Source organism: Patella vulgata, chromosome 1, assembly GCF_932274485.2.
Source record: "Patella vulgata chromosome 1, xgPatVulg1.2, whole genome shotgun sequence".
NCBI lineage: Eukaryota > Metazoa > Mollusca > Gastropoda > Patellidae > Patella > Patella vulgata.
In genome coordinates this window covers 3,381,425-3,408,489 of record NC_065879.2, presented here as the reverse complement: position 1 = coordinate 3,408,489, position 27,065 = coordinate 3,381,425, and the positions used below count along the sequence as shown (strand labels likewise).

Below are 27,065 nucleotides of genomic sequence, written 5' to 3'. Positions count from 1 at the left end.
GATTGATTTTAGTGCTTAGCCAATCAAAGTTGAAGCATCTACTAAAATTTGAGTTAAGATTTCGAGAAACAGGCCCAGGCCTTTAACTAAATGCACAAATATATCTCTACACTCCAAAGCCATACCTGAATCTCTCCTTAATGAAGAATAACCACTATATCTTCCTCTACCCCGCCCTCTTCTGTAGCCACGCCCCCTACCACCACTTAACACACTGTCAGTCAAGTAGCCGGATTGACGTCTTTCTTCTGCCATTACCTCCGCTGACCAATCACCTACATGTACAGGTTCTGTGTCATCACCTTTAATAAAAGATCATGAACACAATAAAGCAATGGAAATGAAATGGAGTTTAACATCCTACTGTTTTGCTCCGAGCTGGGCTAATGAAGACAGATATACGCCATACAGTGTGCTATGAGGGAAATTTTGCTCTGACAGCGGCACTACGGCCTACTCTTATATTGAATTCCAACTGTCAAGGGATCTTTTACGTGCACGCCAATGTGTACACGGGACCTCGTTTTTTTGTCTCATCCGAATGACTAGACAGCTGTCCTTGTCAGCCCTCTGGCATCACTGACAAGGGGAAACCACACTGGACAATCTGGATGAACTTTCTCAGCCAATGCAAGTAAAGCAATGATCCATGGTAAATTATAGATTTATAATGTAATCAGTCTTTCTTTGATATTCTCATCTAAAAGTACAATCTGATTCAAATACAGATCTATATTACGTTTCGTTTTTTTATACTTTCGATACTACATGAAGATCTGACCGGTCCTACTGGCTCTATGACGTCAGACATTGATTAATTAGTGTTGACGTTTCTAGTGGTTTACCCACAGTTCTGTGCATTGCACACCAAGAATGCACTTCAACTAAAACGTGGGTTATATAACAACTCTTTCAGATCCTAGTGTAATAAAGACAAGTAAAAAGAAATTTTGAACTATAAAAAAACGAAATGAAATAGGATCTGTGTTTTAATCAGATTGCTAAAAGTGACGTTTTTCCCTCAGAACCTGACAACTGTTTTACATATAAGCTTTTCCTGCTAATGGTGTTATTTTTACATATTATATCTTTTCTATTTCATAGGTTGGTATCATTATTACCTGTTCTATCATTCCATCTCCCTCGTCCACCTCTTCCTCCCCTTCCTCGACCACGCCTTAATCCTCCTCTTTCATCTGAATAAGGGTCGTTGCTACCTCTATAAATATCATAGAAATACAGAATTTAAATCACAATCATATTTCATAGCTGTAATAGATTCTCAAGTACATTATAAACCATATGAATAACATTCATACAACTCAACGTCATTAAAATGATATATTTTGGAGATGTATTCTCTAATTTTAATTGGAAGTTGGATGGTCGAATGGTTAGAGCGTGGGTGTTGTATTACAAGTTCTGTCATTGAGTCTACTGGCGTGGTTCCGATTCCCCGGTTGTACGTGACAAGGAGTAGGGTCGCCTGTGCAACCTTGTGGGTTTTCTCAGGGTCCTCCGGTTTCCTCCCACTGCTAAATGCCCCTACGTGCAACAGAAATAAATAAAATTGAACCATGTGTCAGTCCCAAAATGATCTAGTTTGTGTCGAGTGTACGTTACACCCCATTTCTCTCTCTAATTGTTAAATATCTAAAGTTGTTACCTGCGTTCTCTAGGTGGTGGAAAGTAAGGGCCGGTTGAAGGACCGGACATACTACGTAACTGTATATCAATCTCTTGTTTGGCTTGACGTAATTGTTCAACTTCTCGTAAATGATCAAGATTAAAATCCAGCAGTAATTTGGCATTTTCAATACTTTCTATAGTTCCAACAAAAACAAATGGCAGTTGACCCTGTAAGTAAAATATAAAGTTTTCATATCTGAAATTATAACCAATAACTGTTCAAGATAAACATACATTATACAAGAGCTAAATCTGTCTATTTCAGGTCTTTCTTTAGGCCTAAAATGTTATCTAATTTATTAATTAGATATTAATTAACTGATCCAGGCCACAACTCGATGTCATCGCTAGCCTTCATTATTTACTACATTTGAATATATTTTGTGATGGATGTTTTAACGTCAAAATGGATAATCGAGACATTGTTTCTTATCGTACCGACATTAGTTATGACCAGGCCTAAAATTCAATCGCTAATATCTCAGTTCACAGTAGAGTAATTTGACTGAAATATTCAGCATATTCTCTTTAGATTATCTATTTTTTAACTATTATAGCAAGAAATGTCAACTCTTTATCTTATCTCCCATAATGCTCCTTTAATTTTACTGCCAACAGACCTTTATCATGCAGTACACAGGACCTTCAATTGGAATGCCTGGGGAAACTTTCCCCCCTTGTTTACTTTACCATCGAGAAACAGGAACTTGTATTACAATAAATTGAAACTAGCACTAAGATTGTAACTCCGGACACAAACAGATTTAAATGTAAAGAAATCCATTGTAAATCAGATTCCAAGTTCATAAAACATTCTCAGACTTAAGTTAAGAATTTACTCAAAATTGTTCGCCTTATTTTAACTAAAATATAGCCCTTTATCAAACTTGTGTTGTTTCAATGTATCAAATACATCAATAAGAAACTATGTACAAAGTTTTGTGTTTCTGGATCAAAGATATTTCTCATATAAAGTGCATTGAAAGTTGAGTAAATTCTTAACTTAAGTCTGAGAATGCTTTGTGATCTCGGGACCAGTTCCTACTTACGTCTGCTTTATTAGCCTCCTGTTCGTTATCACCTTCAATCTTGACCCGAACAACACCAGATTTGTCTACGATATCTTGTATATTACGACCATTTTTACCAATAACTTTAGCTGTTCACGAAGAAATTATTATCAATTTTACCAATCAGAATAAAAAAATAATCTGATCATAGGCAAGTACATATGGATGTCATACAACATAATTATTATAACAATCGGATTAAAATATAGATCTATATTTCGTTACGGTTTTTATACTATCGATGGCCTACACTACATGAAGATCTGACCGGTTGTAGTGATAGGTCGCGTCACAGGTCACATGAGCGGCTTTTGACCCTATGATGTCAGACATTTGATTAACCAATCAGCATTGATGTTTCTAGTGGATTACCCACAGTTCCGTTCAAAACATGCCTAAAGCTCGCCGTAACAGACTTTTTCATTGGCTAATCCCTCACTTTATCCAGAACACGTCAATAATAACAACTCTTCCAGGTCCTAGTGTAGTAAAGACAAGTAAAACTATAAAAAACGAAACGAAATAGGATCTGTGTTTTAATCAGATTGGTATTATTAATAAATCAGGATATTTCGGATAATAAATCAGTGTTTATTATCTGTTCCAAAGTATAACCTGAAAACTTTTGGCTGCAGATCATTTGCCAATAATGCGGCACACATACATGGAACTCTCTGCCACTACATCTACCGACTGCTCCATCTTTAAGCATCTTCAAACAAAACCTCAAAACTTACTTGTTCAGTGTTCATATTCTTAACTGTTTCCTGTAAACTTTGTTAGCGCTTTTAGCAAACAGTATACTGTTTGGAGTCTAGCGCTTTATATGAACCCTTATTATTATTATTATTATTATTATATTTCTGATCACAACTACTTAATCTCATATACAGCGGACTCTGTCACTTCCGACATCTGAATACTACGGCATTCTGTGAAATCTGTCATTTTTTTCATGTCCCGATTTATTTTCTTATTACTTTAAACAAAAACGTCTTGAGTAGTCCGAATTTGCATTCAATTAACATTGGATAATCTGGCCTTCAATCAGTGGGTGTTAACCGACAAGCAATCACCAATCAATTATCTGCGAGCATAAAATATGTTGGTCTTTGTTGATTACCTTGACAAATTTATAATCTCTAGTAATAGAGTGCTTGGTATTTGATTTGAGTTTCTCAAGCGAATTCATAATGTGTGATTGTTCAGCAAAGGGTGTCTGTACAGATTTGACATTATAGCAGATTTTTGAGAAAGTTCCACAAACTACACAGAAGGAAATAGCCGTTAAGTATTCAATTAGTCGTACTAAGATTATTAAGAAAGTTCTACGACCTACACAGAAGGAATTAGCCGTACTACAGTATCCAACATTTTAAAGCGAAAAAATGAATTCAAACAAAAGTTTACAGATAACTTTAACAGTCGTAAGAAACGATTTTACTCAAACGCTAAGTTTGAAGACATCAAAAGAATGATGCACGAGTGGATCAAGGGGGTGGACAAAGGTACAATAATACTTCCAGTAATGACGCAATTGAGTATTCCGACATGCTGTGTAATCCGCCATATTGTATCGATCCCGTATGATGTCGGAATTGACAGAGTCGACTGTATATATTAATTTAATGAAATATTTTAGAAATGTATAATTACCAACTAATTCTTTGGGAACTTGAAAAGTTTCTTCAGCAAATTCTAACATTTTCCTAGCACGTTTCACCGATTCTTCATTCTGTAAAACGTAAATGTTACCTGGCATTAAATATTTCAATTTATTTCCCTTTAATCCATCCAGTCTATGCAATAAACTTTATATGTGTATCAGTAGTTTACAATATTTAGAATAACATTGATCAAACTCCAGCGAGAGAGAGAGAGAGATTAACATCCACTCAACACAAACTAGGTAAATTCGCTTGTGTGTAGGGGTCTTTAGCAGTGGGAGGAAACCGGACGACCCAGAGAAAACTCACAAAGGTGGGACAGGCAACCCTACTCCTTGTCACGTACAACCAGGGAATCGAAACCACGCCAGTTGACTCAATGATCGACCTTATGATACAGCACTCATGTGCTAATCATTCCGCCATCCAACCCTATTCTTCGTCAAGTAATAATAAAAGAACTGTATTCATTACTTACCTCACCATAAACTTTAAACGTACAGGAAGTTTCATCTAATTCTATACCGGTAATACCCTCTACTTTACGAGCTTGTTGTATATTGGCACCATGTGTTCCTATTGCTAAACCCATCAATGTATCCGACACAGAAAATTCTTCCATATAACCTGATCGAATCTTTGTACTCTGAACAAAAAATGGTAAACAATTCAACTAATATTGTATTTTATATATTACATTATATGAAAAGAAATTTGCCATTATGTTTGAACATCTCTGTCATTCCCTCTAATTAATGTAGGCCTACAGAGAGAGAGAGAGAGGGAGAGAGAGAGAGAGAGGGGGGGGGTTAACATCCATTGGACACAAACTAGGCCATTTTGGTCAGGACTAAAACATTATTCAATTTCATTTCAATAAACCGCTTGCGCGTAGGGGTCTTTAGCAGTGGGAGAAAACCAGAGGATGAGGATAAAACCTACCAGGTTGGGCGTACTATTATAGAAATTAATCAAATAAACAATAGCTGTGAAATTCTGTTACACTTTATGCATTATTTTCTGAAATCTATTAAATACAGGGTTTAAGAAACGAAATGAAATGGGTTTTAACGTCCAAATGTTCTGGGTTTAAGAAAGAGGTAATGCCCTTTGATGTTAAGAAATGAAAATGAAATGGGGTTTAACGTCTATCTTGGCTAATGATGACGGGCATACGCCATACAGTGTGCTATGAGGGAAATTTTGCATGGGCAGTGGCCCTACGGCCTATTCTTATATCAAATTCCTACTGCCAAGGGATCTTTTATGTGTACGCAAATGTAAACACAGGACCTTGGTTTTTCTGTCCCATCCAAACGACTAGACAGCTGTCCTTGTCATGCCCTCTGTCTTGCACCACTGACAAGGGGGAAAACACGTCAGAAACTCCCGATGAACTTTCTCAGCCAATGCAGGGATCAAACACGCGACCTTCAGGCTAGCGGGCCAGTGTCTTACTCACTTAGCCACAGTGGCTTCCCAGTAGTTAAGAGCTTGTTGGATGTGACTAATGGACAAAGCAGTCAAGCTGCTCACAAAAAAATCACATAAAATGTAAAACTGTACAGAAAAGAAAATTCAAAAAACAAAAGTGACCATGCTAAAATCTAAAATATCAAAGTAAATGAAGCTGTGAAAGACAATTCTAAACTAAACAGATTAGTATCCGAAACCTGTTCTCCTTTTACTTGATATTCCTTGCGGAGGTCCTGGAAAGATGAAATTGATCAGGCCAAAAGATGATTATCCCACAAAACTAGGTCATTTCGTGAATAACATAGGGTTTAATTTCATTTCAATAATTTGCTTGTGTGTAGGGCTCTTTAGCAATGGGAGGAAACTGGAGGACCCAGAGAAAACCCATGAGGTTGGACAGGCAACCCTACTCCATGCCACATACAACTGGGGAAACGAAACCACATCAGCTGACTCAATGACAGACCTTATAATACAACGCGCACATGGTAACCAACCGGCCGTCCACCCCCCACCCCTCTTGTATCAGTAAATATATGAAGAATATGCGCATATCTGGCATAAAAATCTGCATATTTTGAATAAATGGTGAATGCTGTATAAGAATATTTTCTGATTTCTACCATGGTGATATAAAATAATAGTTTATTTACCTGTAATTTTTTTACTGCTTCTTCTGTACGTTGTTTAAGTAATATTTTTTGCCTAAGGTTGCGTAAAAACATATCTCCTAATATGGAAGCCTTTTTAATCACAGATTCATTTGTGGACTGAAAAATAGAATTAATATAATCGTAAATATCTTGTAGCATGTTACTCACTGGAAAATTAAGGTCGGTATGTGTTGAATACATGGATATTATTTCTAGTTTTCGTAGTATTAAATACACTGCCAAGTGTAAATTAAAGATAATATAAGTTGCCAGGAAACAAAACATGTCCCACAGCATGTAAGTCATCCGAGCAATAATTTAATTAGTATAAGTAATTATTATAATTTGTTGTAATCATTATTCGTCACATTTCTGTGTTGCTATATAAAAACTTGTTGCCAGGCATGTTGGGGGCATGTTGGGGGCATGGGGGTGAGAGAGAAAAAGTGAACCTATGAATAACCCTGGCGGTATTCAGTGGTCATTTAGTTTGCTTTTTACTCTATAACTACATGCAAATCTCAAAATAAGAACATATTCAATGGTCATTGAGTCAAGATTATCCGCGTGAAAATGAAACTTGCAAGTAACAAGCCATTTTTAATAAGACCAAATTCCAGATCCAAGAGGAAAACTCAAAAATAGAGAAAGCGAGAGAGAGAGGGAGAGAGAGAGAGAGAGAGAGAGAGAGAGGGTATAACATCCACTCAACACTAACCAGGTCATTTTGGGACTAACATATGGTTTAATTTTATTTCAATAATGGTGTTTAACATCCACTCAACACAAACCAGGTCAAACATATGGTTTAATTTTATTTCAATGATTCGCTTGCGCGTAGGGGTCTTTAGCAGTGGGAGGAAACCGGAGGACCCAGAGAAAACACACGAGGTTGGACAGGCGACCCTACTCCTTGTCACGTACAACCGGGGAATCGAAACCACGCCAGTTGATTCAATGACAGACTTTATGGTACAGTGCGCACGTGTTAACCATTCAGCCATCAAACCCCCCCTCAAGAACATATGCTTATGGTTTATCAAACCATGAATACTATATATATACAGAGATAATTACCAGAACAACAAGAGCGTCCTCGTTTGGATGATAAGATACAACACCAACACCACAATGGCGTTTGAATTCAGCCAATGACGACTCTTCCTGACATCTATAAACAAAATGAAAGAAGTTAAAATATATTTTCAATTTCAAAATATTACATTGAAAATAGAGACAAGTTAATGGTGTCCTCTAATCCAGCAGTTATAATCTAATTCATGTGCTGATTTGAGACAACATAACACTAAATTTTTTAACTCTCACGATTTCTTCCTGCTTATCGCCCATTTCTTAATCATTAGTGCTGGACATGGAACAACCCAGAATAAAACCTGTATAAATTTATAGTGGAGTACTTACGCCTCTGCTAGGTCTGGAGGAATTTCTAAAGAAAACCTAAAAAAACTATCTTTATGAATGGGTACACTGTAAAAAAACAAAAATAAGCAATAAATTCAATCGTACATGTAGCGTACGTTGCAAAATAATTATGTTAGGAGGTTCTGCAGCATACATCAAATTGTCAATGAGAGAGAGAGAGAGAGAGAGAGAGAGAGAGAGAGAGAGAGAGGTTTATCATCCACTGGACACAAACTAGGTCATTTCGGGACTAACATATGATATGGTTCAATTCTATTTCAATAATTCACTTGCACGTAGGGGTCTTTAGCTGTGGGATGAAATCGAAGGACAAGTAGAAAACCCACAGGCGACCCTACTCCTTGTCACGTAGGACCAGGTAATCGGTAATCGAAACTACTATGTCAGTTGGCTCAATGACAGACCTCATGATTCAACGTGCAAGCCATTCAGAAATCAACCCCCCACCCAAATTGTTTTTCTTATACAATGTACATGAGAATGTTTTTGCTTTTAATTTACGAAAAGTACAAATTTTTGTGGTTTTCAAGAATTTTAAAGTATTCTCTGAGGTTAATATTAGTAATATCACCAGGGCCCTGTTTCTCAAAATCTAACTAAAGATAAAATCCAAATTTTAATAGATACTTCAGTTTTGATTGGCTAAGCACTAAAATCAATCTAATATTATCCAATCAAATTACTAAAATTTGGATTTTATCTTAGTTAAAATTTTGTGAAACAGGCCCCTGGTGTACCGCCACAAAACAAATTCTCTTGTGTATACTGGTAAACAACATGGCTGTTTGGTTCTTGTATAAATAAACTTTATATATTAGATACTTACTGTACAGAAGATGGACGTATTTTTTCTAAAGGGAGAATATCTGAGGCACTTTGACCACCTTTATAATCTATTACAGCAAATTCGCCTTTTAACATCTTTAATTTAGCTGGCCACCAGGCATATACTATATCATCCCCTAATTTATTGTATGCCTGAAAAACATTAAATGGAATCTTTAAAAAGAATGGATGAAATGAAATGGGGTTTAACGTCCTACTGTTCTGCTCCGAACTGGGCTAATGAAGACGGGCATTGAGTGATCACAAGGTTCAACAAAGTAAAACAAGGGCCATAACTCTAGAAGTAAATGAAAGAAATTCAATAGGATTCTTCATTTCATTAATTTAAATGATTATATAAATTTCAAACAGAATGGATGATAACTTTGTTCTTCAAGTGATCACAAGGTTCAACAAAGTGAAACAAGGGTCATAATTAACGGAAATTGATGAAATTCGACAGGCTTCTTTGTTTCATTAACTTAAATGGTACATATAAATTTTATACAGACTGAATGATAACTTTTGGCATTCAAGCATTCACAAGGTTCAACAAAGTAAAGCAAGGGCCATAAATCTAGAAGTAATTGACGGAAATTACTGAAATTCAATAGGATTCTTCGCTTAACTAATTTACTTAAGACAATTTCATACAGATCAGATTATAATTTTTGTCGTTTGAGGGTTCACATGGGTCTATAACCTGAAATGAGGGTCTTAACTCTAAAAGTAATTAAAAGAAATTGCTGAAATTCAATAGACTTCTTCATTTTACTAATATCAATAATGCATACACATTTTATACAGATCGGATGATAACAAAGAACAGCAAAGTGAAACAAGGGCTATTACCAACTCCAGAAAAAATCAACGGAAATTATTGAAATTAAAAAGGCCTCTTCATCTCACTTATGTAAACAACGTATTTCAATTTCAAAACAATCAGATGATAAATGTAGACTGTAGTGTGTTCACAAGAAATAATGGACAGGCGCGACCGCAATTTACATGTACTACCACATTTCCATGTGGTTGTATAAAAATGAAACAAATTATTAATAATATACTGTATTAGTATATTCTGAACAACATCACTCGATATAACTGATATAAGAATGTTTCAGTTTCATGTATTGAAATCTTTAGGTGTGGTCCATATGACTACCTGTATCAATGATTCAGAAGCTCATCAAAAAGAAATGAAAACCTGTAGTTTGTGATGGTGAAATCAGTATTCAATAACTTATCTCCAATATTACTGGACCAATCTCTATGTCTCATATATTACAGACCTGTGTCTATTTCCATTAGTCATACAATATTAACACACACACACTGTTACAAGTAACGGTAATTACACTAGTTGACAATGGACGTGTTTAGCAGTGTATAGCAGGCATTTTTTTCCTTACATCAATAAGCAGTTGCCTTGCAATATACGCCCACATTTTGCAAGAGGTGGACAGAAAACTAGCTAAAAAATTGATTTTGCATACAATCAGTGGGTATAATCCAAGATACTACAGTCCGACATGCGTTAATATCGAGGGAACCAAGATCTGTTTAAGTTTTATCAAAATCATATAAAAATTGTGACCTCTAGAGTGTCCAAAAGCTAAAAACACAGTAGGTCTGTGATTGTATTTTCAATAGGACAGTCTGGTTTAAGTTGGTCTGTGGTGGAATTTTAAATAGGAGAGTAGGAGAGTCTGTTTGGGTTTTTTAAAAATTAAATCGAACTAATATTAAATACATTTATTGTCTTAGTAAAAAAGGTACCGGTAATAACTCTGAGTAAAACCCTGACTTCTGTACTGTATGTCATAGATATCTAAGTTGGCTAATTTGGTCTATTTCAAAGTATTGAATTCCATTATAATATGTGACGATTTTAGTCCGATAAATCAAATTTTTTTGATATCTTTGAATATCTCCGGCCCACTTGGAGCAAAATCTTATAGCCCATTCAGACGCTTAAATTGAACTGGTTTAAAAACCCTGGGGATTTTTAAACCAGTTTAACTTAAGTGTCTGAACGCAAATGTGGGGCAAATAAACCAGTTTAAAAACCCCAGCTCGCGACCTGTCTTCGAGAAGGCTTTTTATTTTAAACTGGTTCATCTTAGCTGTCTGAACGGGTTGGCTTAAAACCCCAGCTCCAGCTTGCTTTGAGTATGCGCAGTACGCAGTAAGTTACATTCCTGTGAAAATGTTGGGGTCAGACAGTGCCAATGTTATCGAAAGCGTGCGAGAACGGAATAAAGAATATGAAGCTACCCATGCTTAGTTAACTCTAACCTCCGACCGAAGAGGTCAGAATAGTTAAACTGGTTTGGCTTATAGTACACGCAACACGATGCTGTCTTAAAAACCCCAGTGATTATGAACTGGTTTAAAAATAAGCGTCTGAACGGGCTATTAGTTCATGTTAACCCTGAATCGAAATGATTTTGACACCCCTGGTAGCTGTTTCTCAAAATCTTAACTAAAGATAAAATCCAATTTTAGTAGATACTTCAATTTTGATTGGCTAAGCGCTAAAATCAATCTAATATTATCCAATCAAATTACTAAAATTTGGATTTTATCTTAGTTAAAATTTCGTGAAACAGGCCCCTGGTCTAATTATACATGTATCTATCCACATCTATAATAAATACCAATTATATCTGCAGAAACTAAAACATAATAATTGATTTTCATTGGATTTGCTTTATCTACCATTATGACAACAGCTTGTATTCTAACAATACAATCTCCAATTCCATATAATACTACAGCAACACTGCAATTCAATATCTGAATTTTTTTTCTCGATTTTTTGAATTCATACCAGAAGACTTTTTTTACTTGCATCATAATCTAGATATAATATCTAGATCAAGATCTGGAATTGTGGTAAAGAAAAGCAACAACTAATATCAGCAGCCACTGTCCCGTTATCTTGTCTCAACCTCCAGTAGCACTGGTGGAATTAATGGTCGCAGTCATCTTTACTTTATGTTCATATAACAACACAGGGAGCCACTGTGGCTAAGTGGGTAAGATGCTGGCTCGCTAGTCTAGAGGTCGCGATTTCGCTGTTGATATTGGCCACGAAAGTTTATCGGGGTTCTCCAGTTTGGGTTACCTGTTGTCGGTGGTGTAGGATTGATGATCTAAACAAGGACAGTTGTCTAGTCGTTCGTATAGTACGAAAATCCAAGGTCCCATGTACACATTGGCGTACACATAAAGATCCCTTGGCAGTTGGAATTCGATATAAGAGTAGGCTTTAGCATCGCTGTCTGGGCAAAATTTCCCTCATAACACAATGTATGGCTTATGCTCGTCCTCATTATCCCAGTTGGAGCAGAACAGTAGGACATTAAACCCATTTCATTTTATAATGATATACATAACATTAACTGAACCCTGTCAAACAGAAAATGAAATGAAATGAAATGAAATGGGGTTTAACGTCCTACTGTTCTGCTCCTAACCTGGGCTAATGAAGACGGGCATACGCCATACAGTGTGCTACATGTATGAGGGAAATTTTGCCCGGACAGCGGCACTAGGGCCTACTCTTATATCGAATTCCAACTGCCAAGGGATCTTTTAAGTGCACGCCAATGTGTACACGGGACCTCGGTTTTTCGTCCCATCCGAACGACTAGACAGCTTTCCTTGTCAGCCCCTCCGTCCTGCATCACTGACAAGGGAGAACCACACCGGAAAATCTGGATGAACTTTCTCGGCCAATGCAGGGATCGAACACCCGACCTCCAGGCTAGCGAGCTAGCGTCTTACCCACTTAGCCACGTGATCCCCGAAATAGAAAATGAAAGAGAGCAGCAAGCTGGGGGTTATAAAATGCCCGGATGATTTTCTTATTCAAAACCGGATTTATAATATTAGTATAGAAAGTTATTATTGGGAGTAGAGATTAATGGTTAATTTTATATTCTGAAAAATTTTTTGTCTCATTTTTTGAGAAATAGTGAAATCTTACATTTTTATATCTTTTTCCATTTTATAAGACATGATGAAATTTTAAGAAAATATAAATGTATTGATATTGTACGGTCCCTGATGTATTTTTGTTTCATTAATATTTTATAAGGGGACAAAAAAACCTAGTACATACATGTATGGATCAACTTACAGTTAAGGTTAATACATGTACATTTATAAGCTTTTAAACTGATACTTCAAGTAGTAACATTTATGTTCATTTATCTAGAAATTTAACAGGCAGTTAATGTAAGATTGAAGTAGTAGTAGACACCTCTTCCATATCAAGTTACAATAAATGGGTTTCTATCAACCATCACATAAAGTACATTAATCACTCAATTCCTCAAATAGAATCAGGCCTTCAAATTATTTTTTTTTTTTGTTGAATCTGACAAATTTACAGGTGCATCTAACATGTTTAACTTTTTTCTTGACACATGGGGAGGGGAGGGGGTGGGGAGGGGTGAGAGAGAGATCCAGTGACACAAACTAGGTCATTTCGGGACTAACATGATTCAATTTTATTTAATTAATTTTCTTGCACGTCGATAGAGAGAAACGAGTTTAATGTCCACCCGACACAAACTAGGTCATAACATATGGTTCAATTTTATTTCAATAATTCGTTTGCACGTAGGAAGCGGAGGGAAACTGGAGGACCCGTTGAAGCCCATGAGGTTGGACAGGTGATCCTACTCCTTGTCAAGTACAAGCGGGGATTCGAAATCATGCCACTTGACTGAATGACAGACCTTATGATGCAACGCGCTGTGCGCTAACTATTCGCCCCACCCCCTCCCATCTTGAAATATATTTAGCATTATAATTATCCAGAAAAATAAAGAAATATGATGTCGTCAGTATCGTACAAAGTGATTGGTACCAGACAAATTATGTCTGACAAAACCTGAATTTAGGCTTGACATTGTACAAGGTGCCTTTATTTTAAGCTTGAATTCAATGGATCTTTCTTTACTTATATTCTTACAGAAAACCTTTAATGGAAAAGGTTTAATGAAATCTGAAATGCCACAATTCATCCTTTATACAAGAAAATTTCTCAAGCAAAACAATAATAATAACAGCTACATGTATCTCTGAGTAGTCCATAAAAGTCTTGTAGGTAATGGGAGGATTACATGTAACTACATGTAAGAACTCATTAAGGGCAACAAACATACCATACTCAACGCAGTGCTTCGTTTGATTAGACCTAATCCCACTCAAACACTGCTGTAGCGAAAGCAAATTTCTGTTCCAAATTATGACTGGTCAATAGTCCGATTAACAACCAATACCTAACTGTGTAACAGAATTATTTGAGTTTTAACAGAGCTCCAGATATGTTTACATAACGTTACGTGATGACTGACGAAATTTATTACATGTACGTCCAATTAACCAATGCATAGCAGAATATTGCAGTAAACTAATTGTGGGATAAACAGCTCATTGTAACCAATAGTGCTTGGAGACGAACACAATCTGGTTAAAACACAGATCCTATTTCGTTTCATTTTTTATAGTTTAAAATTTCGTTTTACTTGTCTCTACTACACTAGGATCAGGAAGAGTTGTTATTTAACTCTTGTTCTGAATGTCAGGGATAAGCCAATGACACGGTCTGTTACGGCGAGCTTTAGGTGTGTTTTGCACGGAACTGTGGGTAATCCACTAGTACATGTAACATCAATGCTGATTGGTTAATCAAATGTCTGATGTCATAGGGTCAAAAGTCGGTCTTTTGACCCCTGACGTGACCTATCGCTATAACTTGTCAGATCTTCATGTAGTGTAGGCCATCGAAAGTATAAAAAAACAAAATGAAATATAGATCTGTATTTTAATCAGATTGAAACGAATAATACTTTCGCCGTTTTTAATACATGTACCTTAAATCAATGTCCAAAGTTTTAGGGAAGACCCTAGACAAACGAAGGGCTGCCATGTTGCTGTACTTAGGAGAGGTTTGATTGAACAGGAAGAATAGATACGCTCCCTCAAAAGCTCAAGTATCAGAAGTCAATCCAGCAATGATCAAAGAGGGATTTCTTTGGCCTTTACTTCAGGAATATGATCTCTGAGTAGTCCATAAAGCCTTGACACATTTTTATTTTCCTTATCTTTTGTAAGTAATGGGAGCATTACATGTAACAACAAAATAAATGATAAATTTTACTCATTTTTTTAATTTCTTAAATATTAAACATACATTATACAAGTATATGCTTGATAACGACTTGTGAAACCTTGTTGAAACGTCTCAGTGAAATAAACCATAGTAATTGTTATCCATAAAAGTGTGTTTATGAATACATTATACAAGAGCTAAATCGGCCTATTGCAGGTCTTTCTTTAGGCCTAAAATGTTATCTAAATTATTAATTAAACATTTATTAACTTAACCAGACCATAATCAACTCTCGATGCCATCGCTAGCCTGCGATATTTAGCAGATTGGAATATATTTTTTGAAAAATAATTAAACGTGAAAATAGATAATCAAGACTTTGGGTTTTTTTTTCGTACCGTCTTTAGTACTGACGATCGAGACTAGCCTAAAATTCAAAAGCTAATATCTCGATTCAGAGTGGAGCAATTTAACAGAAATTTTCAGCATATTCTATTTATGTTATCTATTGTGTATTATAGCGAGAACTGTCAGATCTTTATCTAATCTCCCATAATTCCCTTTAATAAGAAATTACATTTTATATAAAATGGATAATTAAAACAGGGAATATCCCATCATTATGTGAAGTAATCTCAATGGAGCTTTGAAATAAACCAACTGTCACGGATATTGTCAGACACAAATTCAAGCTTTGTCAGGCATAATCCCTCTGGTACACATGTACCTGGCACAGATTTTTTTTCATTAATCAGTGGAATTAATAATATTTCCAATCTGATTATAACACAGCTCCTATTCGTTTCGTTTTTTATAGTTCAAAATTTCGTTTAACTTGTCTTTACTACACTAGAATCTGGAAGAGTTGTTATCATTGACGTGTTCCAAATGGTGTGAGTGATTACCCAATGAAACGGTCTGTTACAGCGAGCTTTAGACGTGTTTTTCACAAAACTGTGTGTAATCCACTAGCAACATCAATGTTGATTGGTTAATCAAATGTCTGACGTCATAGGGTCAAAAGTCGGTCTTTTGACTCCTGACGTGACATCAGGGCTGTCGGTAATTTTTCACAGATGATTAGCAGCACTGCTAATCAAAAAGTCCAATTTTGCCAAATTTGATTAGCAAATTTAAAATGTGATTAGCAGTTTTTCAGTTTCAACATAAAACACCTAAATAACAAGATTATTTTAATTTTAATTGATAACAAATGATTAGATTTCATTCTTAAGATTTTTTTTAGAATTTTAGCACTTCTACAAGTAGCTGTTAGGCCTTGTGTCTGGGCAGTGAGTTCTTATTTCTTCGTTAGAAAACAATTTCGTCTGCTTTTTATCATGACTGTGTTATTATTTTTGATCAATCGTATGCACGCGGTATTTTACGAATAATCTCGATTAACTAGACGCACGCGATATAAACAATAATAGTTTACGGGAATTCTTACTTTGATTTCTCATTTTACAATACGTTTACACATATTTATTTTTTATATTTTATTTACAATACGTGGGGGATACACTGAAATTAATTTTTTTCAATTTGAATACGGATATAATTACTCGAAATTGACATGTCTCGCAACGTGAGTGGTACTACTTGATTCCCTATTTCCGGTTTAATAGTTCCGATTCATAGAGTTATGTCCCTGTATTATATAGCATTGTTATATAGTATAATGAATTGAGTCTGGGTAGTTCGAGAAGAAAATGTCACACGGAGAATTCCGTTTTGTTTATAAAATTTATTTGATATTTTATCTACGTTGAAAGCGTAGAGAAATGTGGATAAATCTTTGTGTCAATATCCAAAATGACAGGCATGTTAATGATTCGCAGTTACTGCGAATCAAAAACGTTAGATTTTAATTTTTGATTAGCAACGGACAAAATATGTATCGCAAATTGCGCTGCGATACTGGTTGTCGGCAGCCCTGCGTGACATATCGCAACAACTGGTCAGATCTTCATGTAGTAGAGGCCATCGAAAGTATAAATCTGTATTTTACTCAGATTATGATATTTCTAATGCGTATACGATACGTCATAAAGATCTAAGTCTTAGGGAATAGTTCACTGACGCCGGACACCTGGTGCTTGACATTTTGTCAAATAGATTTAAAATAATTATTTCCGGGTCTGGTTATCCGATTTAAATCAATATACATGGATTCTATTAACTCTGCGTAATTTACAATATGTGTGAAAATTTTTAGTAAACAACTCATTTATCTGTGTGGGATATTTATAGCAATTGTTAGCTGTTATCATTCCGTTCACATTTGTCATAAATTATTGTACCAATCCTCTTAACATAGATCATATTTCCGCATTTCTAATCATTTTAAACAATGTTAGAAAAGATAATTAATTAATGAATTCAAGGAAAATATAAGAAAGATGGATTAGAATAGAATTGATCTTGATGTGGTTTAATAGTGAGTGTATGCTTCATATTATCTAGGTCATTCTGACCTTTACCTATGTTTATATCTATATTGTATGTGGGTCATAACATTCCATGTTAAATATATGAAGCATTGAATGAAAATGGTCAGGAGATATAACCTGTGTGATTTCTATTCTATTACGCAAATCCATCAATTTTTCTGTAATCTTTTTAATTTACATCACATTTTGAAGTAAGAAAACTATTTATGTTCCTTTTGTTAACTAACAGATGCTTAAAGATACATTATGGGAGATTAGATAAAGAGGGGGCAGTTCTCACTATAATAGTTAAAAAACTAGATACATGTACTATAAAGTAATTTGCTGAAAATTTCAGTCAAATTGATCCACTCTGAACCAAGAATTTAGCAATTGAATTTTAGGTCTAGCCTAAATCGTCATTACTAAAGTCGGTACAATAAAAAAAACATAGTCCCGATTATCTATTTTTTGATTTAATCATGACTCATCAGCAGACTGGATTATAATTACTATTTCAGTAGTCCTATGTGATGTTTTAATTTGGTTAATTATCTCTTTTAACTACTACTAGTTAAAATTAAATATTAAACATACATTAATCTGTCTATTGCAGGTCTTTCTTTAGGCCTGAATTGTTATATGAACTATTATTAATAAGACATTAATTAACTTATCCAGACCATAATCAACTCTCGATGCCATCGCTAGCCTGCGATATTTACTGGATTGGAATACATTTTTTGAAAAATAATTACATGTAAACGTAAAAATAGATAATTGAGTCTTTGTTTTTATCGTATCGACTTTAATGATGATGACCGAGGCTAGGCCTAAAATTAAATCACTAATATCTCGGTTCAGAGTGGAGCAATTTGACTGAAATTTTCAGCATATTCTATTACGAGAACTATTCAACTCTTATCTAATCTCACCCAATGCCCCTTTGATGTACGCTATGCTCATTAAGATATGCTTTTAAATGTAATAATAATGGAATGAAATGGTGACTAATGATGGTACATGTACCATGTACTGCTTTTCTGCACAAACCGAGTTAACCATGCAGTGAGCTATGAAGCAAATTTTGTGGCGAATTGCTTTTTTCTAATTACTAGTATTTTTAATTAATTAGTAGACATCTAAAGTACACAAATCAGTTTCCCTTTAAAGGAGCTAAATAGGTCATATTTGGGGCCTAGAAATTGACACAAATGGGTCGCAACGCATATAATAATGTAATATGAATGTACATGTATATAAACTGATTTACATTCGATCATTTCCGTTTTTACTTTAATTTGAAATCAGTTATGTTTGGCGAAATACGGCAGAAGTCTCAATCGAATGGCAATCTCTAGAGTCTGGTTATTCAAGTCTACACCGATAGTATTTATTGCACATGGTCTCCAGATAAGAATATGCTGTCACCGTTTTATATGACTTGTGGAATATGTCTAGCCTTGTTCTTCGAGTCTCCTCAATTGATGCTGAAGTGCATTATGGTACACAATTTGTGTACCAATGGTAAAATTTTTATTTTATCTTAAATATTGGATATCAGAAGCCCATCTTCTATCGGCAAGATCACAACATCAATGTAGATTTAAATTGACAAATAATTTGAGTTTTCAATGTCGAAGACTTTGGACAGGGTTAGAAATTCGTCATTTTTTTGCGAGAATCCAAGAGAATACTCATATATGGAATTTGCACGAATCCTCCGAATCTTAATTAATAATACTGTCTAAAAAACAAAATTGTGTTTATTTTGTTAATCTAAAACACCAAAATACAACAACAATGATAAAAATAAAACAATCAGATGGAGTTTTTGGTAAACACTTAAATTGTGCCAAAAGTAATATCCAGAAAATGCCGTAGTCAAAATAAGCTGATACAGCACCCTGGCATTTCTTCTTAGCATAATTTGTAGTCTGTTGTCCATCACGCAACTAGTCACGTAACTTGCAAAAGTTTTTATTCATTCTTCGATGAAATAAAAAAATAAATAAAGTTAAACGCTATTTAGAACTGGTTTATTGACCTAATTTCAACCGATATGCAGGGCTGCCGACAACCAGTATCACAGCGCAATTTGCGATACATATTTTGTCCGTTGCTAATCAAAAATTAAAATCTAACGTTTTTGATTCGCAGTAACTGCGAATCATTAACATGCCTGTCATTTTGGATATTGACACAAAGATTTATCCACATTTCTCAACGCTTTCAACGTATATAAAATATCAAATAAATTTTATAAACAAAAAAGAATTCTCCGTGTGACATTTTCTTCTCGAACTACCCAGACTCAATTCATTATACTATATAACAATGCTATATAATACAGGGACATAACTCTATGAATCGGGACTATTAAACCGGAAATAGGGAATCAAGTAGTACCACTCACGTTGCGAGACATGTCAATTTCGAGTAATTATATCAGTATTCAATTTGAAAAAAAATTAAATTCAGTGTTTCCCCCACGTATTGTAAATAAAATATAAAAAATAAATATGTGTAAACTTATTGTAAAATGAGAAATCAAAGTAAGAATTCCCGTAAACTATTATTGTTTATATCGCGTGCGTCTAGTTTGTTCGAGATTATTCGTAAAATACCGTGTGCTTACGATTGAACAAAAATAATAACACACGATAAAAAGCAGACGAAATTGTTTTCTAACGAAGAAATAAGAAGTCAATGCCCAGACATAAGGCCTAACCAAAAGTCTACATTCATTCGGAAATGTTCACAGCTACCTGTAGAAGTGCTAAAATTCTAAAAAAATCTTAAGAATGAAATCTAATCATTTGTTATCAATTAAAATTAAAATAATCTTGTTATTTAGGTGTTTTATGTTGAAACTGAAAAACTGCTAATCAATTTTTAAATTTGCTAATCAAATTTGGCAAAATTGAACTTTTTGATTAGCAGTGCTGCTAATCATCTGTGAAAAATTACCGACAGCCCTGCCAATATGTCATGTGTCATTGGAATTTGGCATTCGAGATTCTGTTGGGAAAATATCCACTGTTTCTCTCTCCGTGTATTCGGTGTTATATCAGGGGATTATATTCAATGAAGATTTAAATTTACCTCACAACTGGTCAGTGAATCCATCAATGTATGATCCAGTAACATGTATTATTTTAATATCTATCGGTACCTGGAATTCACATGGACAGAGTGTGGAAGATGCGCGATTTGCAAACCATGCCGAGATCGTCTTCATTCACCATGTGGCGTATTTTACTGAACCTATTATGAATTATCAGCAAGCTTGGGTTTTTTTGGGGTTTTTTTTACCGGATTATCAAAATCACCATTAAATGTGCTAATTACTCGGATTATGAACCACATATGTCCAATTCTCACTAAGGTACATATATGACTGTTGTTGTAGCCGACACTTCTTTATTAACAAGTAATAATTAACGCATTGTAATATAAGCCAAAAGTAGATTGATTTATTATACCATGTGGCCGATTCAGTGTTTTAGCAATCGGCTACATTAAACATCAATTGGCTAAATCCCACAAAATACAGCCGATTAACAACACTGACCCTAACTGACATTCAAAAGTTGGACTTGACAATTCTTCGAGATTTTTTTTTTAAAGAAAATTTGTGCGCGAATCCTTGCGCCAATTAGATTCAGATATTCCCGTGAATTTCTAGCCCTGTTGGATGATATTGAGTTAAGAGCAGTGGTTCTCAGCCTTTTTTTGCCATCGGCACACCTTGAAACACATGAAAAAAAAAATAGCGGCACACCTGGCTAAATATATATGAAAAATAATTCAATTTTGCAAGATAAAATCATGGCAAGTCATAGACAGTATACAACCGTAGACACAGACTAGTCATAGACACATAGAACGACTCAAAACTAAATAATACTCAAATGGGATCATGTGCTTTTTTGCATTTTCTTAGTGTGTCATTCCAAATTCTGCGGCACACTGAGGAAGATCTCACGGCACACCTGTGTGTCGCGGAACAATGGTTGATAATCTAAATGAAATGGGGTTTAACACCCTACTGATCGCTCCTAACCTGGGCTAATGAAGATGGACATACACCATACAGTGTGCTATGAGGGAAATTTTGCCCGGACAGCAGGACTACCAGAAGTTGCAGGCACGCAAAAATCTGTGTTTTTCACACATCTTTTTTCAAAATAAACGCAAATATTGACGGACGTTGCATAATCTACACGCAGAAAATTTCCTCGACGTAAGAATAATTAGATTATTCTATGTCGTCGTTTGTACCCTACTTCATCAATTTATGTGCTTCACGCGGCATTTACATACCGCTACTGTATGTAGTCTCCGTAGGTTTTTATATTTCCTCTTATTTCATTCATAATCATGTCAGTAATCCTTCTATACGTAGCTATTCAGAGACATCCCCATTTTGCCGCACTGGATGCAATAAAGCACATTTCATACAAGACTTTGGATTGGCTAGAACACGATAAACTGTCTACATTCAGCCAATCAAATATTGGCTTTCATAGTCGTCATTAGACTAAATACAGAATCAATAAAATAAGGACGCTTAAAATAGGATTATTCACGTAACCATTTTATTTGCTACTATTGAGTATTTTGAGAGGCTCTAAGTCACGCAGATGTAGAGGGCAAAAATGCAAAATTTTGGAATGTCTGCATCTTTTTATGCAACTCGAAATTGATCCACTGCGACCTCTGAGCACTACAGCCTACTCTTATAATATCGAATTCCAACTGTCAAGGGATCTTTACATGCACGCCAATGTGTACACGGGACCTCGCTTTTTCGTCCCATCCGAATGACTAGACAGCTGTCCTTGTCGAGCCCTCTGTCCTGCATCATTTACTAGGGGGAACCACGCTGGAAAATCTGGATGAACTTTCTCGGCCAATGCAGGGATTGAACACCCGACCTCCAAGTTAGTGTGCCAGCGTCTTACCCACTTAGCCACCGTTACCCTTGGTTGAGAATCACTGAGTTAGAAACTTGGCTACTATAATAATTAGTAATATGTTATGTATTAACATAGTTTTCATTGTAATATTAATCATATCATTAAATATGAATCACAAAGTATACTGTATCGAATGTTCAGGTATTGTTGAAAACCTAATAATAGTACATGTACATGTAAATTAAAACTATTAAATAATGTGTTTCCTATATAAACAACAGAATAATCAAATTACATAATTAATAAATTGCTAGAGAGAGAGAGAGAGAGAGAGAGAGAGAGAGAGAAAAAAAAAAGAGAGAGAGAGAGAAAAAGAGAGAGAGAGAGAGAGAGAGAGAGAGAGAGAGAGAGAGAGAGAGAGAGTTTAACATCAACTCGACACAAACTAATCATTTCGGGACTAACATATGGTTCAATCTTATTTCAACAATTCGCTTGCATGTAGGGGTCTTTAACAGTGGAAGGATACTGGAGGACCCAGAGAAGACCCACGAGATTGGACAGGCAACGTTACTCCTTGTCACCTACAACCCCCCTAACATAGCATAATACCAAGCACTCAATTTTATATTGTTAGAGAAAAAGATTTTCATTTCAAGGATTTAGTCCCTTCAGTAGGAATGTAGATTTTAAAATCAAAATGTTTTTGTACAATCTGAATAAAATAAAGATATGTATTTCGTTTCATTTTTTTATACTTTCGATGACCTCTACTAAATGAAGGTCTGACCAGTTGTAGTGGGAGGTTGTGTCAGGGGCCATACAAGCAGCTTTTGACCCTATGACGTCAGACATTGATTAATCAATCAGCACTGACGTTTCTAGTGGTTTACCCACAGTTCCATGCACAACACACCAAGAACTCGTCATAACAGACCGTTTCATTGGCTAATTCCTCACATTATGCAGAACGCCTGTTATATAACAACTCTTCCAGATCCTAGTGTAGTAAGGATGTAAACGGTCACTCGGTTAACCGGTCACGGTTCGGTTACACTGTTGAACCGGTTCAAAAAATTACTAATCTGTATTTGTTTTCATGATATCTGACCTTCAAACCCAGGAATGATAGCCAAAACATTGTTTTTTTTCACTAAGACCACATAAATATTTCAAATAGCACTTGTCACTTGTAATAAGTCTCGGGAAGTTAACGACTTTAGATTCTCCCCCCCCCCCTCGAAGTTTTGACATTTGTATAGGTTATTAGCACTCGCTGTCAAGTATTAAATCTCAATTGATTGACAAATTAATTGTTTTACAGTTAACGTCATCACTCCATAAACAAAGTCTGGAAATGAAACAAGTTTGATGTGATGAAATAATATTAAAATAGAGAGGATATAATAGTAAAATTGTTTATATTATCAATCGAGTGCGCGATGCTGTGCCGATGGGGTCAAAGTTGACATACGGTCACTGGTACCATACGATAAATTATTTGGAATTAGCTGATGTATTTAAAAATCCAAAGCTATGATTTCAAATACTGATTTCATAACTAATCTTATGAAGTATTAGTGAAGCTTTTTTTTAAAAAAATAAATCAACATGATTTCAATTCAACTGGTTTATGGGGCCTGCGTGACCTGTCAACGGGCAAGATGGAGAAATGAAACATCAAGAATGAATGAATGGAATTTGTACATTATGAGAAATTAATTGAATATTATACAATCTTACCTCAATGTTTTCACCTTCTGAATATTCCAGACGCTGCGAACTATTAGTGGGAGGTAACCTTGCTTGAAGAAACCTAATTCTTTCATCTGCCTTCATACTGTCATGGAAAATAAAAGTACATGTAATTATAATACAAACTGTGTAGATGAACATTTATTAAGGGCCCTCATTTTAAAAGTTTGCAGTTGGTCAATGTTTTTCTCCATGTCAGATTACCTAGAGATTTTTTCTTGAGAACAGGATGATTTTCAGCAATATCCGAACTAATGAATCAATTTGATTATAATTTTTCAAATTTATAATGCCTGAAGATGGTTAAATTCTATGAATTACCCAACTGACGTTGATTTAACCACATTATACGGCACTAAATTAATATAAACTCTTGAAATCCTACTGCTGTGCAAACAAATACAATGAAATGTGTACTATGAGAGAGAGATTGGGTTTCAAGTCCACTCGACACAAACTACATGTACATGTATAACATTTCGGGACTAACATATGGTTAAATTTTATTTCAATAATTCACTTGCACGTAGGGATCTTTAGCAGTAGGAGGAAACTTGAGGACCCGGAGAAAACCCACTAGGATGGACAGACGACTTTACAACCGGGGAATTGAAACCATGCCAGTTGACTCAATGACAGACCGTATGATACAACACACACGCACTCACTAACCATTCGGCCCTCTGTACTATGAGAAATATAACAGGATGTATGTTATTGTATCAATCAGATTGGAATACTGTACCCGGTATATGATTAATACATGCAGATCGAGAGTAAGATAGTAAGTCTTGCTCAAAAACTGATAAAATATAGACAAATTATCTACATATATGCCATCTTGTATAAATAATATGCACATTGTCTGTAACATTAATAGAAATGAAGATATTTCAACAACAAAAGATGGCGTTTGGCTTACATCTGTAATTTAAGGCACATTAAAACACCTGAATAAGAAGAACAAAATACCCATAAATAAAAATAAACTCACTTATGCTCATAACAAATAATAAGTTCATCTTCCAAAACATCTTTTACAATAGCCTACAAAAATAGAAAATATATAGCTCTTATTAATTATAAACAAGATTACACACAGGTAATACTGTAAGTCAAGAATAAAACATTTAAATTAATATTATTTATTAATATATTAACCAATACAAAAGAGATATGCACATGTGTGTGGGGGGGGGGGGTAACTCCCCTTGACACAAAAGAAATTAAGATCACGAATGCTAGGGAGAACTGGACTCAACATAAAGAAACCGAAAGTATACTTCTAAGAATTACTGTAGGAAGTGTTCGGAAAGTATGATGCCTGGATTTTACTTTAACCTTAAGAATCAAGGAAGTATCACAGGAATTGTTTAGAAAGTCGGACGGATGGATTTTACTTTAAGATTGAATCAATGGGTGGATTTTATTCGAAATTACATGTATCAAAAAACTAATGAATCCCATGCATCACTGAATATAAAAATTGGAAATTCCCAGCAATAGTTATGGTTCACAGGTACAGGCGCATATTGCAAGGTACAAGCCCACAATCTGGGGCTGCCCGGGCAAAATTTATCTCATAGCACTGACACTGTATGGCGTATGCCCGTCTTCATTAGCCCAGTTTAGGAGCAAAACAGTAGGACGTTAAACCCCATTTCATTTCCACAATCTGGGTCTTCATTGACATAAATAGAGTAGCTAAATTATATTAATTAGGATAATGGATCTATCCAAATCTACACTAAGTTTATTATACATGTAACACATTTCGCAAACTCCATCAATCTCACACACATGTAAATTAATAAATCATCACAATGTATTTTCTCCTTCAACATTTGTCTTTTGGATTGTAACTTTTTACATACAGTAGAACATGAAATCAAGTCAGTATGCAGACAAGTTATTTACATATGAAGGTGCAATAAATATTAACCAAAATGGCTAAAACCATAAAGTTCTTGTATATGAAAATGTCACTTTAAAACACAGTTTTAAAAATCGCTGTTGTGAGAAGAAAGTGTGTGTCATCTTCTCCCTTTTTCATCATGAAAACAAGTTAAAACAGACGATCCAGCTGATTGATGTTTGGTGTCATCCATGCAGATCAAATAAATTTTATTTATTACTTTATCTGGCTTCCTCCATATATTTAGGTGAAATACAACTTATCTCTCACTCCAGTTATTTACATGTTTTTATTATTAATCTATAAAGATTTATTTAACGATAAGTTACATGTAGATCTCAGTTAATTAACTCCTATTGCAATAACAAAGGGGATGAAACAGCCGTGTCAAAAAATTGTTTTTTTGCGATGAAACAACCCACACCAGATAATATTTATGGTAACTTTGGAGTTCTTGAATAACCTGTATTAAAAGAACACTCTTGTCATTGCTATAATTGAGCTACAGTTACTGGAATAATGTGTTCTCAGTTCTGTATGTATTTTTAAAGGGACAATAACACTCTTGCTGGCTTGACAGCTCCAGAAAATAAATAATAGCCTTATTCTAAGTATTAGATGTTTAAGTATCCTACCTGTGGTGTAAATTACCCATTAAATTCTATTTTACTTGTCCAGAGGGTTCGAATATATTTTTAAATCCAAGTCACATTTGAAAAGCTTTACGTTAGGCTTTTCAAATCATTTAGTTGAATTTTTCCAATTTTTTAAATTAGGTGTGTTAAGATGAAATTTGTATCATCAATTAATTGGAATATTGTAAAATAGTACAATTTGTTGACCAGAATAAAGATTGGGACATATTATTCAGTTACAACAAGAGTGGTATTGAGCCTTTAAGCTTTTATCTATAAGTTTATCCCTCAGTGTTTTTTCTTTTGTCTCAAGGAACATTTGGTTTGTCAATAAGCATATGATATGACAACAGCTGTAACTTCATAAAACATCCAAATAAATACAAAATAAGTCGAGACCAAGAGAAACTATTATCTCAAACTTTATTCAACCTGAATTCCTGACCTGACTTC

The 27,065-nt window shown here is 34.9% G+C and overlaps 1 protein-coding gene across 2 annotated transcripts in view; it reads right to left on the bottom strand.

Annotated features, from left to right (window-relative positions):
* LOC126827732 (RNA-binding protein FXR1) overlaps window positions 1-27,065 on the bottom strand; it is a 37,134-nt gene that overhangs the window by 9,420 nt on the left and 649 nt on the right. For both annotated transcript variants that reach the window (XM_050557236.1, XM_050557244.1), the window contains exons 2-13: window positions 25,057-25,109; window positions 24,051-24,147; window positions 8,825-8,976; window positions 7,978-8,043; window positions 7,633-7,726; window positions 6,556-6,672; window positions 4,905-5,072; window positions 4,416-4,494; window positions 2,739-2,848; window positions 1,667-1,857; window positions 1,122-1,219; window positions 126-302 (exon numbers count right to left, since the gene is read on the bottom strand). In XM_050557236.1, the coding sequence (XP_050413193.1) occupies window positions 126-302; window positions 1,122-1,219; window positions 1,667-1,857; window positions 2,739-2,848; window positions 4,416-4,494; window positions 4,905-5,072; window positions 6,556-6,672; window positions 7,633-7,726; window positions 7,978-8,043; window positions 8,825-8,976; window positions 24,051-24,147; window positions 25,057-25,109 (1,402 nt within the window). The remainder of the gene's footprint in view (window positions 1-125; window positions 303-1,121; window positions 1,220-1,666; window positions 1,858-2,738; window positions 2,849-4,415; window positions 4,495-4,904; window positions 5,073-6,555; window positions 6,673-7,632; window positions 7,727-7,977; window positions 8,044-8,824; window positions 8,977-24,050; window positions 24,148-25,056; window positions 25,110-27,065) is intronic.